This window comes from Vulpes lagopus, chromosome 20 (assembly GCF_018345385.1).
Source record: "Vulpes lagopus strain Blue_001 chromosome 20, ASM1834538v1, whole genome shotgun sequence".
Classification (NCBI taxonomy): domain Eukaryota; kingdom Metazoa; phylum Chordata; class Mammalia; order Carnivora; family Canidae; genus Vulpes; species Vulpes lagopus.
Genome location: NC_054843.1, coordinates 10903231 through 10920801, shown reverse-complemented (window position 1 = coordinate 10920801; position 17571 = coordinate 10903231). Strand labels below are relative to the sequence as shown.

Genomic DNA, 17571 nt, shown 5'->3' with positions numbered 1-17571 from the left:
GTCATTGTACTTGGTATTTCCTCTTCCTGTAATATGTAATGCAGTTTTTCAGGATTCTCACACAGCTAACTAGCTGATTACCCTTCAGGTTTCAGAGAAGTACTTCCTGACCACTTGTCTAAAGTGGTTCCGTTTGCCCACCTGCTCCTGCCCTCCATCTTCTCTTTCCCATGATCTCATTTTATTTCTGAACAGCATGAACCATCATGGGGAAGAATTTGATTAGTTTTCTTGTTTAGTGTTTGCTTGTACTCAAATACCATCTCTGTGAGGGCAGTAACCTTCTCTTTCTTATTCATAGTGCTAACACCAATTCAGGAAGAGCCTACACTGCAGTAGGTCCGTATCTTCAAAAATTATTTGTTGGATGAATAAAAGAATGAATGAATGAATGAATGAATGAATGAATCAGTGCATAGGCTGGATTGATCTGTGCATTGAGCGCTGAGCATCATGTGAGCATCCTCTGTGGATGAGATGGGCCCCTAGAGACCTATAGACTTCCATCTCCAGGGCAGGAATGAGATGTGGGAGCAGAGGTACCTAGAACAAAGGAGTACTTTCACCATTGCCACACTCAAGTCTGCAACCCGCACAAGCAGCCTGTGGAGTTCAGGAGTACTTACAGTTATAGACTGAGGATACATGAAGTACTCTGTTACTCCTGTGTTAAAAAAACAAATCAAAACAACAGCATTTGTTTTTGTGTTCATTCAGTTTAGAGATCTCCTTTCTTTGTGGACGTAATTTTATTTCTAAATATGTCACACAGTAACAAAGTTCCAAAAGCCAACACTATAACAAAAGGGAACTCAGATATGTCACTCCTTGTGCTGTCCCTTCATCCCTGTGTGCATCTATTTAGTTTCTTATCATCCTTCCTCTGTTTATTTTTGTGGGAAAAAAAGTAGCCTCATAATATATCATGTGTGCGTATCTATTTTACTTCCTCTTTCTTCTTACTTAAAAGGTTACCAGACATGAATGTTCTTTTGTCTTCTGCTTTTCTCACTTAACACATTCTGGAAATCACTCATATCATTCCATAGATCTCTCTCTCTCTCTTTTTTTAAAGATTTTATTTATTTATTCACAAGAGACAGAGAGGCAGAGACATAGGCAGAGGGAGATGCAGGCTCCATGCGGGGAGCCTGATGTGGGACAATCCCCAGACATTGGATCACGCACTGAGTTGAAGGCAGCCCTCAACCACTGAGCCACCCAGATGTCCCTCTCTCTCTTTTTTTCCTACAGGAACATGGTACCCATGGTAGAAGATACACCTTAATGTATTTAACCAGTCTCCTGTGTGTTTCAGTTATTTCCAATAATGTAATAATGAGCTAAAACATAGGGTTTTTTTTTCATATATTCTTGGTGTATCTTCAGGGTAAATTGCTATAAGTGGATTTGCGGGGTCAAAGAGTAAACTCCTAGGTAGTTCTGTAGATGTTGCGATACTTCCCTTCATTTGGAGTTGCTACACTTTTTGCTACCTATGGTGTGTGTGAGTGATACATGGTTTATTTGTCCCTTCAGATTTCAGTATACTTGTGGTCCCCCTCTCATTTCAGCTCTGCCTATTGCTATGCATGTATGTATGCTATATATTTAGGATCAGCTGGTTTTTAAGAGTCATATACAATAATTGTTTAACATATACTTCTTTTTTCCACATGTTATTTTTTTCACCTTGGAAGTTTTGTGAATTTAATTTTAGCATTCCTAGGCTTTTAGTTCGTCTTTTGGGGGATTATTAGAAATGAGTAAACTATAGATGGGAAGTGAAAGTGGATGGTAGATCTGAGGTTTTTTTGCAGAGAAATCTTGAGAACTAGAATTTCAGCTCTTCCAGTATTCCAGCTCTTTCATTGGGAGAGGGGAGTGGGGAGAAAGCTGAGCTTTGTAGCATTAACTATCATATTTGCATAAAGTCCTTTGAGTTTTCACTATGGATGAGTCCCAATACTTAATGTTTTGTTAGTTGAGAAATAAAGGTTTTAAGAAAGATCACGTAAAATTCTCAAAAAAAAAAAAAGTGGGATTGTGGTGGGTGGCTTAAAGTCATTCATCTGGAATTTGAGAATTCCATGTCTCCTTTCCTCTCCCACTGAAGCACGTCAGTGGAAGGTTTTTAGAAACATGAAATTCTTCTATTTTAGAAGCTTACAGTATACTAGAAAGTCTCCTCTCCCCCAACAAGTCATTATTCCACATTAGATATTTGTTTCTCATTAGAAAATGTGTTTGGTGGGGGTGGGGAGTGATGTGGGGAATAGAATGTGAGACTCTGCTTGATTTTTCTTTTTAAGTATGCATGTTGACATTGATTGTTGGCAAGTTTTCTTTTTCTTTTTCTCCCAAGAACCGCTTGATATAACTGAATATATTTTTAAAAAACTAAGCAAAAAGAAAGTTCACCCTCTCATTTTACCTATTTAACTTCCTTTATAAAACATGAAAGATAGTTCTAAAAATAAAATAACCAGAGACCAGTCTCAGTTATGAATATAGGTATAAAAATCAAAACAAAATCCTAGCAAATAGAATATCACAATGTATTTACAACTCTGGCCAACTGGAGTTAATGCCAGGAGTGCAAGTTTGGTTCAGAATCAAGGCATTTTCTCAATATTTTAGCAACAGATAAAAGGAAGTGTGATCAGAACAGCAGATGCTGAGTAGGCATTTGATTAATATATATATATAGTAACTATTTCTAATATATAGAAAGGAAGCTTTTTAAATATATCAGGTTACTTTCTAAAGATCACTACCAAATATTATTCTAAACAAACACTACAGCCCTTTCATTGAAACCCATAACTTAGCAGGATGCTCATACATTTCAATGAGACAGTAAGACCAATAAAAAAGAGGTAGTATATAAATATTGGAAACGAAAGTTAACTCTCTTTTTTGTTAGTTATGTGATGGTAAACCTAGTAAACCTAAGAGATTTTAGGTTAAAGAAGTAATATGTATAGAAGTTTGATAAGATAGCTGAATATAGCATAAATGATTATTAAAAGTAAAATTTTTTCAATGCACTGAAATATGGAAATGGGGAAATGTTCCATTTTAAATAATGATGGAAATTTATAAAACTCCTAAGAATACATTTAATAGAAGTAACTGGGACATCTGGGTGTCTCCATTAAGTGTCCGACTCTTGGTTTTGGCTCAGATCATGATCATCAAGGTCATGGGATCAGGCCCATCATCGGGCTGTATGCTCAGTATGAAGTATGATTAAGATTTTCTTTTTTCTTCTCTTTCTGCCCTGCCCCCTGCTTGCACATACCCTCTGTCTCTCATATCAGTCAATCAATCAATCAATCAATCAATAAAATGTTGTAAAAAAGAAAAGTAACTACATGAAGAAAATGATCTAATCAAGAGTTGGGTGCTTAACCAACTGAGCTACCCAGGCGCCCCAAGAAGTTATGTCTTGCCAGATACCAGAACATTCATGGAGCCAGTGTGATCAGATCATTGTCATATTGAACTGGGAATTGGTCTGAGTAGATAATCCAGAAATAGATTTCACTTCAAAAGAACATTTAATATACAGCAAAAGTAATCTTTAGTTCCATGAGAAGAGGCTGAATTAGTTAATTAAAGTAGTATTATATTAGTTTCAAGCATATAGTGTGCCATGATGATTTGTGTACATTGCAAGATGATCACCATGATGAGTGTAGTTACCAGCTGTCATCAGAGAGTTCTTACAGTACTATTGACTATATTTCCTATGGTGTACTTAATTTATCTTATAGCTGGAAGTTTGTACCTTTTAATCCCCTTTGCCTATTTTATGCATCTCCCCACTCTGCTCCCCCGGCAACCACCAGTTTCTCTGTATTTGTCTGTTTCTGTTTTATTTTGTTTGTTTCGTTCTTTTGAATTCCACATGTAAGTGAAATCATATGATATAAAATTGTAGGGATCCCTGGGTGGCGGCAGCGGTTTAGCGCCTGCCTTTGGCCCAGGGCGCGATCCTGGAGACCGGGGATCGAATCCCAAATCGGGCTCCCGGTGCGTGGAGCCTGCTTCTCCCTCTGCCTATGTTTCTGCCTCTCTCTCTCTCTCTCTCTCTCTCTCTCTGTGTGACTATCATAAATAAATAAAAAAATTTTTAAAAATTGTAGAATTTCTATTAGTAAAGATATTATTCACAAATGAATGAACTAATGAAATTTTAAAAGTCCACCATTGACAGATAAACAGTGAAGACCTAACATACAGTGAGCTCTTGTAGACTGACAAGAAAATGACATGCAGTCCATCAAAAAACATTAGCAAAGGATGTGAATGAGTAATTCATGTACCATATGAAAAATGAGCCTCAGGCTCACTATTGGTGAAAGGAATTGGATTCGCCTGGTGAGGTTTGCCAAAGGGGATCATTGACTGCAGGAGGGCCCCGGTGTGCTCCTGCCTGAAGCACAAATGTGATTTCTGTAGCCCATCTCCCACATGATGACTTTTTCTAACTTCTAAAAGAATAGTGTTGACTCTTAACAACTTTCTGTGCTATCAACGATTTTTAACCTTTGTTGTAAGTCATGTTTTTCATTGTGTTTCATGTTTTCTTTCCCTGAGTTAACTCCGGCAATATAGGATAGGTTCTATGAAAGTTAATTGTCTTTTTTGGGCACTACCTAGATGTGGCTTGCTTTATTTCTTTCATTCATTCATTCATTCATTTATAAAGATTTTATTCATGAGAGACAGAGGCAGAGACATAGAGAATAAGTTAAATAAAGCATCTTAATATTTTTAATATTTAGACTAAGATGAAATCTGGATGAACATTTTTCATGCAGAAGACGTTGTGAATATGCACAGTTGTGGTTTGCATAAAGTCATTTCCATTTGTAAACCCCATATTTGAGAGAATATACATTAAAACTCATTGCACCTGAAACTAATGTAACAAATCTACTTCAATTAAAAAAAAAAAAAGGAAAATTAAAATCCGGGGACAAAAATACTCATTGCAAGTTGCACTTGACCATTTATGTCTGAGTACCATCTTTAAGTAATAAACACATCTGTAAGCTCATTTAATTTTCACAGCTTTAAAGATGTATTAGAACTATAGCATAGCATGTCATGTCTCCATGGTGAGGATGAAGGGACCTGACTAGTCCGTTCTGGGGGTTAGTGGGTGTGGTGATGGTTTATGGTCAGAGTCATTCCTAGCCCTTGACGTTGGTTTGCAGGGCGCTAGCTGACATGAACAATGATGGACGAATGGATCAAGTGGAGTTTTCCATAGCTATGAAACTCATCAAACTCAAGCTGCAAGGATATCAACTTCCTTCTGCACTTCCCCCTGTCATGAAACAGCAACCAGTTGCTATTTCTAGCGCACCAGCCTTTGGTAAGTATGAAAAGGACGTGGTTCCTATATTTCACCATATATTTTAAAAAGAAATATTTTCCCTTCTCAGTTTGTGGCCTTGTGATAGTGTAGGAGGTGATTCTGTCCAAAAAATGATGGTCCTGGTCCCGTAAAAGGCAGAGAGTGCTGGATGAGAAGATCAGGTTTCACATTTGAACCCTAGCCTGTGTTAAAGAACAAAAGTTCACCTAAGTAAATTTGAAGTCATAATTGGCTTTATTGAGTGGTTCATGAATCCTGCAGCATCCCGTTGAGCAAATAGAGGGTCAGCACAGACTGTCAGGGTAAAAGGAATAAATTTGCAGTCTGCTCCTGCATCTCCCATATATTCATTGCTCTTATGGCATCCTTGACCCTTCACAAGGCCAGTTCTTTCTGTTGGCTTCATTTCCATAACATCTTTATTTTCCCCTACCTTGAAACAGTTCCTTTGGATTATGGTATCTAGCAATATATTTCTAAATTCATAATATTGAGAGAACCGACCACATTAAATTCTTTCTTGGTACAAAATGAAGCAGAAGAAAATAAACATTATCCGAGTTCAAAACACAATTCCATATAAAGATCTTTTAGCCAGGTGTTTTTCTTAAAAACCCATCAGTAATTAGTTGGCGAAGATTACCAACAGTTCTGATTTCTTCTGTGTTCTCACCCTAGACTTTAATGGTTTAGGTTGATTTAAAGATTATAGTAATCAGATCTAATATCAGATGCATGCAAAAGTTCTTAGTTTAAACAAAACACAAGAATTGTGGCTAGAGTTTCCCTTTCTTCCTCCTGATAGATCTGATGACAAGTGATAAGGCAAAGTCGGTTTTGGAGGGGCAGTCAGTAGTAATGCAGGTGTTGTTTCTGATACAATGAATGATAAGCTGAGATGAATAAATGCTGTAGTTTAACTTAATAGATTTACTATTAAAAACAAACTGTGCAGTGCCTTTCTTTTGGTGAGGTTTAGCTACAAGACTGGCAATCATTAGGGGAAAGGTGCAGATTTGGGGTCAGGCACGAAGGACATTGATCCAGGAGAGAAAACAGAGAAACTCAGGAAATCATGCATGAGCAAAGGCTAGGACGTGCGGAGGTGAGGAGTACGTAAAGCCCACACCACATGACCAGGACCCTTGTGGGTCTCGTCCCTTGTGTGTCCAAAACCCTACGTCCTTAGTTAGCTGGCTTATTTAAGTAGAAGTAGCTCTGAATCTTTGAAGGTCCCTGTAGCCAACATTTGGTCAGGACCCATGGGTTAAAACAGCTATAGGGTGTTTGGTTGTCTTTTGGCTTCCCTTCTGGTACTGCAAGAAGATACCTCGGGGAGGATAAAGAGTCAGAGAGCCAGAGGCATCCCATTTCCTCTTTTTTCCTCAAAACTGGGGGGTCAGTCATTCTTCCTTGAACATTTAATAGGTCTTCTCTTCTTCCATTCTACAGCAAGACTTTCAGCTCTAGTCATTGCTGATTTATTTCCATGAGGTTGTGACCTGCTGCCCGGGGGGGTTTACCACAGCCTAAGTAAGCTGCCCCTGCCTCTAAGGGAACCTGGGACTTCTGAGCCGCCATTCTGTCAGTGAGTCCTGGGCTTCTCCCCTAGGCTTCTCTCCACTGCCTTTCCTACCTTCCTTCTGGTCACATCAGCATCATCCCGTAAATTATTTTCAAGAGGTGACTCACCAGGGAATATCAGAACATGAGAGAAGTTAAAAAGTACATTGTGTCCTAACCAGGTTTGCTTAGCTTTGCTCAAACATCTGACCTTTGCTGGTATTTCTAGTTCCACCTCTCACCTCAACCCGAGATAATTTTTTTTAACACTTCTTATGTGGCTACTTGAGAAGAAAATAATTTGTTACTAGGATCATGATTTTCTAGTTAATGTTAAAAAGGATCTCACCATGCATTTCCTAGCCCTTACACATTCTACCTTCACGTATCATATTTTATTTGGTCACAATAATGACCCTGAAATACGCAGAAATTAGCCCCGTTACATAAATGAGAGAACTGAGATTCTGAGAAGGTAAACAGTTTGCTTAAAACCATGTTCCTAAAAAGTGAGGTCGAGCCTGTCCAGACATACAGTTTTTCAAAGGCTCTTGGTTGTTTTTTTTTTTTTTTTTTTTTAAGATTTTATTTATTTATTCATGAGAGACACAGAGAGAGAGGCAGAGAAGCAGGCTCCACACAGGGAGCCACGTGGGATTCGATCCCAGGTCTCCAGGATCACGCCCTGGGCTGAAGGCAGCACTAAACCCTTGGGCCGCCGGGGCTGCCCGTTTCTTGGTTTTCTTACTACCTTCTCTCTTCCCACCTTCATTATCATCAAACCATATGGATGGCATGGAGTGTCACTGTTCCACGGTTCATCGTCTGCATGGGTGCTAAGGCACATGTTAACATGTGGAATTAGGGCCAGCTGGGACTTGAGCGACCATTTTGATTAACTCCCCTCTGTTAAAGAAAGGAAAAAGGGATGTAGTGATACTGTGACTTGCCTGAGGGCAGCCAGCTATATTCCAGGAAGTTCTGTGTGCCTGATATCTTCTTCCTTCAGTGTGTTTACACGCAGAATAATTATTTTTTGACTGAGTCTGTTTCAGGGGGAGTTTGTCTTTTTTTTTATTTATTTATTTATTTATTTATTTATTTATTTATTTATTTATTTACTTATTTTGCCAGATCCCATAGTTTTATTAGGCTAATTTATTATGATTATGCTTATTTATTATTTTTTTTTTAGAGTGGGGACGAGTAAAGAGAGAGGGAGAGAGAGAATCCCACATAGGCTCTGTGCCCAGTGTGGAGCCCCACACAGGGCTCAATCTTATAACTCTGAGATCATGACCTGAGCTGAAATCAAGAGTCAGACTCTTAACTGACTGAGCCACCCAGGTGCCCCAGATTAATCTATTATTTTTAACCCCCTAATGCATGTCCTAGTTGCTTGGAATACATTGGTAAACAAGACATCATGGCTCCTGCCTCTAAGAAGCTTCTTGTTAAGGTGGGGAAAGTAAGCAAATAGATGAATAGTTTCAGGGTAAGATAAGTGCAATCAGTTCTATAAAATGGTAATATGATAGAGGTACTGATGGGAGAAAGTTATTGCGGTAGAATTCTCTGAGGAGAGATAACTCTGAGCTGACTTAGTGATGAGAGCCATGTGAAAACCTAGGGGGCAAACCTTCCAGGCAAATGGAACAGTAATTAGCAAAGGTCTTAAGGCAAAAATGAAGTTGGTATGTGCAAGAAATAAACATGAGAACATGGTAGCTGAGGTTTTGGTAGGCCTTGAGGTCAGGGAGGTAGGGCAAGAGCCAGATGGTTTAGGGCCTAATAAAACCATTAAGGAGTTAGAAATTTCTTTCTAAGTGCAGTTGAAAGCTGCAGAGAACTTACGGGTAGGAGAGTACATGGTTGGTAGACTTTTAGAAAAAAATAGTCTATTTTATGTGAGGATTGGATTGCAATAGTAAAATCAGGGAAATCAGTAAGGAGGGTTTTTTTAAAAAGCTTTTATTTATTTGTTCATGAGAGAGACAGAGAGGCAGAGACATAGGCAGAGGGAGAAGCAGGCTCCCTGCGGAGAGCCCAATGTAGGGCTTGATCCCGGAACTCCAGGATCATGACCTGAACCAAAGGCAGACGCTCAACCACTGAGCCACCCAGGCGTCCCTAGTAGGGAGATTTTTGCTGTGGGCAAGAAGTAATGGAGATTTAGATCTGGGTAGTAATAATTGCTGTGGAATACAGGATAGGTTTAGATTCATTATATTCTGTATTTTGGAGGAAAAGCAAATCAAGTTTTGGTCACGTTAAGTGTGAGGGCTCTGTTGGTTTTCTAAGGAGGTAGGTGAATCCATGAGTCTGGAACTCTGAGGAGGGATCCATCAGCTCTGGAGAATTTGAGTATGGATGGCAATGAAAGCCCTGGAACTGGATGGAGTATCTTAGGATGGGGCCCCTAGGTGGCTCATTGGTTGAGTGTCTGCCTTTGGGTTAGGTCATGATCCCGGCGTCCTGGGATCGAGTCCCATCATCTGGCTCCCGATAGAGAGCCTGTGTCTCTCTCTGCCTCTCTCTCTGTGTGTGTCTCATGAATAAACAAATAAAATCTTTTAAAAAGTTTTTTTAAAAAAGGACTATCTTAGGATGTGTAGCTAGAGGAGCCAGAAGACCTAGGACCAGTCCTTGCCATGCTGTAATATTTAAAGTTGTATTAAAAGGGAAGAAGCAAGAAACAATGGGAGGAGGTTGGTGTCCTAGTAGCCAAGAAAACATTTTTCAAGGAGGGTGTGTTCTCTTGTTTGAGTTGCTTCTGAGATTGAGTGAAAATAGGACAGAGAAGTGATTGGATTTGGCAAAATGAATTTGTACACGACCTTCTGAAAAGCAGTTTCATTGGAGTGGTAGAGACAGAAGCCTGATTGGAGACTTGGAAGAGGGGAGAGTTGTACTGTAAAGGAGAGCTAAAGCTGGAGGAGCATGTCTGCTGAAGGCTGGTGTGCTTAGGGTGGGAAGTGTCCCTTCACTTTTAGAGAAAAGAAGGAAAACCCAGTGGTTGAGGAGAGATGGGGGGAAATTCCAGGAATTAAGATTTAGCATAGTCAAGAGATGCTCTCCAAAACATAGCCTCCAGTATGCATTTCCTTAGAAATCTTTGGAAAATATTCCTTCATAAAAGTAGTCAGTTGGTAAAAGGATGATAGTCTTCGTAGCGGCTATTTAAAAGCTTCCATTTGTGACAAGTTCCTACACTTGAGGAGAAATGACTGGGAGTGGAATCAAAATTGAACAGGGCAGTGACACAGACATTAAAGAAAGGGAATGGTCTAGACCAATGTGGGGGTGGAGAACAGAAGCTGGAAATCCCAGGAAGCAAGGCTCACATAAAACCAAGCAACAGGCGGATTGGGCAAGGTCAAATCCCACACAAAGTTATTAGTAGAAAAAGGAGTATAGAGAGCTGAATAACGCCCCCGTGAACAGTGACAGCACCCCAGTAACCTGTGATTTCAAAACAAGCTAAAAAATATGAAGAAAACGACATCAGTCCTAAAAGAGCAACACAATCAGAATTTTAAAACCTCAGAAGTAAGGTAACAGAACTCAGGAAAGAAGGAGAAATAACAGAAAAAGTCATATCAGAAACGGAGACCAAACTAGACACAGCACAAGAGGTGCTATCAGAAGAGAAAAAGAAGGGAAAATGGGCAAGATTTCAAAAATAAAAACAAAATTAACAAGAGAGAAAAAGGACTTGAGAAAAAGTGACCAGTGTTGAAGGCAAAGGAATTGAATATAAGGTATTGGTAGTCACTAAAGGAGAAAACCAAAGCAAGGGAAGAAAACAAATGGTAAAGATCAGTTCAAGACAACTTCCTGGAAATAAAGGATTTGAAATTAAAAGAGGATATCATGTGCTTGAGAATATCTGCCTGCAGAAACCAGTGCTAAGATAAATTCCAATTTAAAAAAATTATTTGGGTATGTAAAAAAAGGAAGCACATGACTTATGAGGGAAAGAAAATTAGAATATCCTCAGACTTTTCTACAGCAGTGCTTTATCCCAGAAGATGGAATGATGTATTTAGTATTATCAAGGAAAGACTAAGCCAAGAATTTTGTGTCCAGAAGAACCACATCACCTAATTTTCCAGCTCTCTAGACACTAACATTATTTCCTAATTAAACTCAACTCTGATGGCAACTCTGGAGTTATCGTCAGATTCCTCTGGTGGAAGGGCCCACTCCCACAAGATTGTCCTCTCTTCACACTTGAGTCACAAGCACTGGATTCCTGGAGTATCTGTACTTCTGTCCAACTTGACTACGAAGTCAGAGGCCCCCACTCACCCTGCTTCCCCTTTCTGTAATTAAAACAGCTCACTCACAAAACTCAGGGAAACATTTTAGGTTCATCAGTTCCTTATAAAGGATATGATGATGGATACGTACACACAGGCACATAGGGCACATATAAGGGTGAGGCCCTGAAGGTTCCTGAGTATAAGAGCTTCTGCCCCCATGGAGTTGGGGTGTGCCACCCTCCCAGCACATGGAGATGTTTACCAGCCTGGAAGCTCCAGACCCTATAGTGCAGGAGTTTTATAGAGGCTTCATTGCAGGTGTGATTGTGACATCCTTGGCTGTTGATTAGCTCAATCTCCAGCCCCAATACCCTCCCCTGGGGTCTGTGTGGAGGCGGGGAGGGATGGGGTGGGATTGAAAGTTGCATCCCACTAACCATGCCACGGTCTTTCCCATGAGCAGCTTCTGTCCTGCATCTATTTAAGGGCCCCCAGCCCCAAGCCACCTTATTCAAAATACGGAAAGGCACTCTCATCACTCCAGCAATTCCAGGGGTCTTAGAAGCTCCTGTGTCAGGAACCAGGGACCAAGACCAAATATTTTAACAAAAGATGTTCCTATCAGTCAGGAAATCACAAGGGTTTTAGGCGCTTTGCCAGGAACCAGAACCAGGAACTGGGGACAAAGACCAGATATGTATTTCTTATTATGTTACAATATCACAAGTTCAGACAGAGAAACAAAAAGGAAACATTTATTTTAGTTCTATCATTTCTTCACTCTGGTTAGAATACTTCTATAAAGAGAAACTTCCCTATCAAATGTTTGGTTACTCTGAGGTTCAGTATGTAAAGGAAAGGCAGAATGGATGTGTGATTTCTTTTCCTTGTATATTTATACTAGTTTTCAGAATACATTGATTACCTGTGGTGGCCAATTAGGATTTTTTTGTTTTTAAATATCATTATGAATTCATAAACTTAATTCTCTTTGGTGGCTCTAGTCCATTACAGTTATTCATATTGATTCTCAACCTTGGCCAGTAGATCCCTCTTAAGGTTGGCTCTTGTGCCCTTAGGATGGGATACTTGACATAAGTTTTCATATTCTTCAAAATGATTAATCTAAATTTATTTATACATTTTTCCGATTTTATATATGTTTTTAAAGATTTTTATTTATTTATTCATGAGAGACACACAGAGAGAGAGAGAGAGAGAGGCAGAGACACAGGCAGAGGGAGAAGCAGGCTCCACACAGGCAACTTGATTCAGGACTCGATCCTGGGACTCCAGGATCACGCCCTGGGCCAAAGGCAGGTGCTCAACTACTGAGCCACTCAGGGATCCCTGAATTTATATTTTAAATGGAAATATATTACAACTGGACAGTGATTTGCTTCTTTGAAGACTCCTGAATTAATTATCATTCAATGTGGAGAAAAGTGATTCCATGTGAATTCTGTGGGGTTTTTTTCCTTCCCAGGTATAGGAGGTATCGCCAGCATACCACCACTTACAGCTGTTGCTCCAGTGCCAATGGGATCCATTCCAGTTGTCGGAATGTCTCCACCTCTAGTATCTTCTGTTCCTACAGCAGCAGTGCCTCCCCTGGCTAACGGGGCTCCCCCTGTTATACAACCTCTGCCTGCATTTGCTCATCCTGGTACGTGACCTGCTGAATCCATAGACTGAATTTTTACAACGTGTATTTTACTCTTCCTTCTTGCTGAATCTTCTGTCTTCAATTTCTGATTATATTTTTGTGGCATTTTGTTCCAGAGGAAAATATTTCCCTTTTTCATGTAATATCTCATTTTTCCTGATATGTTAAATAAGGTATGCTAGGCTAGAGAGAAGTAAAGGAGAATAAAATTGTGGAGCTTTGGTACCATTATGGACAAAGATGAACTCAACAGCTAAAACCAAGAGCTTAATTTCCCTCCTAGGGCCTGACAATAGCAAGTCCAGTTGGAGCAGTATTTGAACATTTTCTTTTTTCCATGTGTCAGTTACTACTTTTCTTTAGTTGTTATGAATTGCTGATAAATGAGCTATTCCCTTAGGAGTAGGATTACTTGCAGGGAGAAAAAAAGACATTGCTTTTTTTTTTTTTTTTTTTTTTTTTTTTGGAGGAGGCATAGTAAAATTGGGCAGAAGGGGGAAGGAAGTTTGTTATATGGCTAGATACATTAAGGATGGAGTATTCCCTGCTCCCTTCCCTGAAGGAAAGGATTAGAAAGTTCCTGGTGTAGCTAATTTCATTCTGAGACTTTACTTGAGGTCTTTTCCCTTTAGTGAAAATAAAGCAAACCTAAACTGTAGACATGGTCTACAAATCTTAGAAAATTCTTATCCAGTGGGAGAAGTATTTTTTAAAAATTTAATTTATTTATTCGAGAGAGAGAGAGAGCAGGGGGAGAAGCAGAGGGTGCGGGACAAACAGACTCTGAGCTGAGCATGGGGCCTGTTGCTGGGCTTGATCTCATGACCCTGAGATCATGACCTGAGCCAAAACCTAGAGTTGGACAGTTAACCAACTGAGCCACTCAGGCACCATGGGGGAAGTATTAAAAAAAAAAAAAAAAAAAAAAAAAAAAAACTTTGTATGTATCTGAAACATTCACTAGTGATGATGGTGTGGAGTTTTAGCCATGGATAATGATTATATGTGAATCATTATTTCTCTGCCCAGCTACCTGGGTTTATTACATCTGTCAAGATCTATCTCTAAGTTATAGCCAAATGTACCACTTTTTTTTTCTTTCTATAAGATTCTCTTGTACCATGTACTTCACCTTTCATTTGTGACCATGGCTGCAGATGAGATGACACCTGAGAAAGTTGTTGCAGTTGCTTTTTAGTAGTATCTGTGAATCCACGTGCTCTGTCTTGTTTTCTTTTGTGACTGATGGCAAATGTTGTAAGACAGTAGGCAGGGATGAGGGGAACGAGGCTAAGGCTCCAGAGTTTTTTCCTGGCACACTGCTAACCAGCCAGAATGAGAATCAGACATAAGAGCTGAGCCTCCCTAGTATCCCATGTTTTCTGGCCAGGCCTGCAAGGCTGGGACTTTTTGTCTTTTCCATCTGGAACTAATACTTCCACTCTTCCAGCACAGTTAAGAGAATGCCATATTCTATGTATTTAAGCTGTTGTTTCTTTAACTAATGGGACAGAGTCTATAAAGTGTGATATGAAAAGCTTAACAAAGAGTTAAATACATGGGTGGTAACCATTTCTATTTAGTAAGGTGATTTTCAGCAGGATTGAATAAATCTGGAGGACTTTTTGTCCAGCCACAGGGAACAAGGAGGGAATAACTCATTTTGAATCCTGGGTGAAAAGGGGATAATAATTTCTGCCTCAGATTTGGTGACTGTGTATTCTCATTTTTGTTAATAGGGACATGATTCTTTGTAGAGTTAAAATTATTCAAAGTCTATTTGTTTTTACAGCAGCCACATTGCCAAAGAGCTCTTCCTTCAGTAGATCTGGTCCCGGGTCACAATTAAACACTAAGTTACAGAAGGCACAGTCATTTGATGTGGCTAGGTAAGTGTGCTTGTTTTTCAAATGGGCTGTTGGGGAAAAGCTATTATCTGATTAACTTCTAAAACTAAAAATGAATTAGCTATGTTCTTTATTATCTTTTATTTTGTAAGATGCCAATAATTAGTGCTGGATAGTGTTACCAGTTTTTACCACTTATATGTTGCAGAGATGATGAATAAAAAACATGACATTTCCTAAAAAAGCTTTGGGTGTTGTTTTTTTAACAAGGAAAACAAATAGGTACCAGTTATACTAATGTTCACAAATATTAAAATCGAACTCTAGGTAGGAGAGGAAAATTAGCTATTTTGTATTGGTCATTTAAAAGTGTATGTATAAAAATTTTTATATGAAGATTGGAGCCACAGTTCACCTAATTTTTTTTATTCTATCTCAGATAATCTCATGGAATCTATATGGATTGTTACTGAAACCTTATTTAAAACCACCTTTTATGAAATGAATTATTCAGATTAGTGGATAATCATTATTAATCAAGTATGTGGCCCAATTTTGGCAAAGTTTATATGACCTTACTGCTTACATTTTGACCAATCTTGGTTTCATATTCTCTCATATTTCTATTTCCTTTATCTCAAATTTTTTCCCTTGCATATTGTTACACAAGATGAAAAGTTAAGTCTCTTCATAAACCACTTCCAAACTTTTGCAATTAAAAGGGGACATAAATGAAGATGATTCCATCTTTTCTTGTTTCAGTCCTCATTAGAAATCTTTCCTAAGTGACTCAAGTCATTTTCCCACTTCTAAGAGAAAAGTGCATTGAATATAATTGAACAATTTATAACCCTTTATAAAATGATTTAAAGGAAACCCATAAACTGAAAATCACCATGCTGAATGCTGATGTATATACATTAGCTCTTGGGATATTCACCATCTTCCCTATAAGATGACTCGATTTTTCTGTGTTGTAGATGAGGAGCTCAGAGACATTAGTAATTTTTCCAAAATAACACAACTTAGAAGTGACAGAACCAAGAGTTGAACTGAGTACTTTTTGATTTTTAAGGCATGAGTTCTTAACCATAGCAGTTTTCTCTGGAAACTTTAGTTAATGGTGGTATACAGATATTTGTGTTCCACTCAATTAAGGTTTTACTCTGAAGATTTAGGAATATTATTACCAAATACCTCATTAACCCCCCATAGCCACCTGCAGTAGATACTGCCTCAGAATTGTGAATGAGGGAGTAAATCCCGAGAGGTTATAATCCTCACTGATGGTTTACATTTTACCACAAGTTCGAGCGGAGATGTAAATTCAAGGTGATCTATAACTGAATTTTGAATTTCTTAGTCTTTTCCCTTTGCCATGGTGAAGTTTTGAGTTTTCTGTGACTCTCCACAAGAGATTTTCCAATCCACCGTAAAATTGATTTGTGACATAAGAATGAATCAAAAATCAGTAAACATGTATGCTATTAGGACAATTGATTTTGGAGGAGGGAGTTTGGTAGTCATCTTATTAATAATTTAAATTTCCAGCACATTTTTAGAATTTGGCATCTAAATTTTGGTTACCTGTTAATGAGGCTTTTAGTCCATTTAAATTTTCAGGAAAGTCTCAGCTGAAAACTATGACTTGATAAGTATAATCTGGGGCAGCTTCTGTGTGCAACACCCTATATTCCTGGGGTGTAGGGGAAAGATAATTAGCTTCTGACAAGTAGGCAAGAGTTGGAATCAGCAAAATATTAGTTTAAAATGAGAGCGTTGTTGCAGAAGTACTCACAGCAGAAACAATATTGGTAAGTGTTTTTTACTAAGAAATTTATAATAATTGAAATGTGAATATAATTAGGTACTTTGCAAGAGTTTGGGAGCAGTTTCATATACTTTATGAAGTGTATATTATAAGTATAAGCATGTAGATAACATATATAAATGATGACTAAGAGGTTCACTTTGTGATTAAAATTTTGCTTTTACCTATGAGAAATAGGTATTTTTGTTGAAATCAAAGGAAATTGCAAATGGGGCCTTAGTTATAATCTGCCCTGAAAGTGGAATGCAGATTTTACTGAGAGCTTAGCATTACGTTGAAATTGCCCTCCTTAGACACCAGGCTCTTAACAAGCCATTGGTGTCAGTTGTGATACTTGGCGTGGAACTACTCTGAGGACCTGATCACTAAGGAGGTGTAGACCCATCTGACTGCTGGTAGGCGTCTCTTTGGGCCAGGGTTGCAACACATTGTCAGAGAAGGCAGCAGTAGGTGGCAGACAGGAAAGCAAAGCTCCTTCCATTACGACTCCAATGATTTGCCATGACCCCGGACATGTTCTCTTCTCTCTGGGACACTTTCCACTCGTGGGAATTTAAACTTCCCAGAATGAAATGATTTCCCTTCATGAAGAAATGAATGCATTTTGCTAACCAGAAAGTTACAAACATTCAAGAATTAATACCTTTAAAGGGAGTTATCTGTGGGCTACCAGCATTGCTCTTTAATCCAAAAGAGAACTGTTCCAGAAGTTTGGGAAAGCCTCGACAGTAGTGTATCACTTCAGTTCCAGGGAGATTTTTTTTTCCATATCTTGTGGAACCTTTAAATTATTAAGTCATATCTCTAACTTGGAACAGTCACTTGGTCTATTGTGTTTACCCTTGATTCTGGAAAAATAATGAGTGTGTCTGTTTTGAGAGAAATATTTATAACTATAAAATTTGGAAAGACTCATTACAGAACATTCAGAAGTAGCGACTAGAAAGGGAATAAAATGTTAAAGCTGTTTTCTAGGAAGTTCTTCATTAACTGTTATTAAAGAATTT

General features: G+C 38.7%; 1 protein-coding gene across 5 annotated transcripts in view; it reads left to right on the top strand.

Moving 5' to 3' along the window:
- ITSN1 (intersectin 1) overlaps window positions 1–17571 on the top strand; it is a 223180-nt gene that overhangs the window by 82386 nt on the left and 123223 nt on the right. For all 5 annotated transcript variants that reach the window (XM_041735053.1, XM_041735052.1, XM_041735051.1 and 2 more), the window contains 3 exons: window positions 5229–5389; window positions 12707–12886; window positions 14679–14775. In XM_041735053.1, coding sequence (XP_041590987.1) covers window positions 5229–5389; window positions 12707–12886; window positions 14679–14775 — 438 coding nt within the window. The remainder of the gene's footprint in view (window positions 1–5228; window positions 5390–12706; window positions 12887–14678; window positions 14776–17571) is intronic.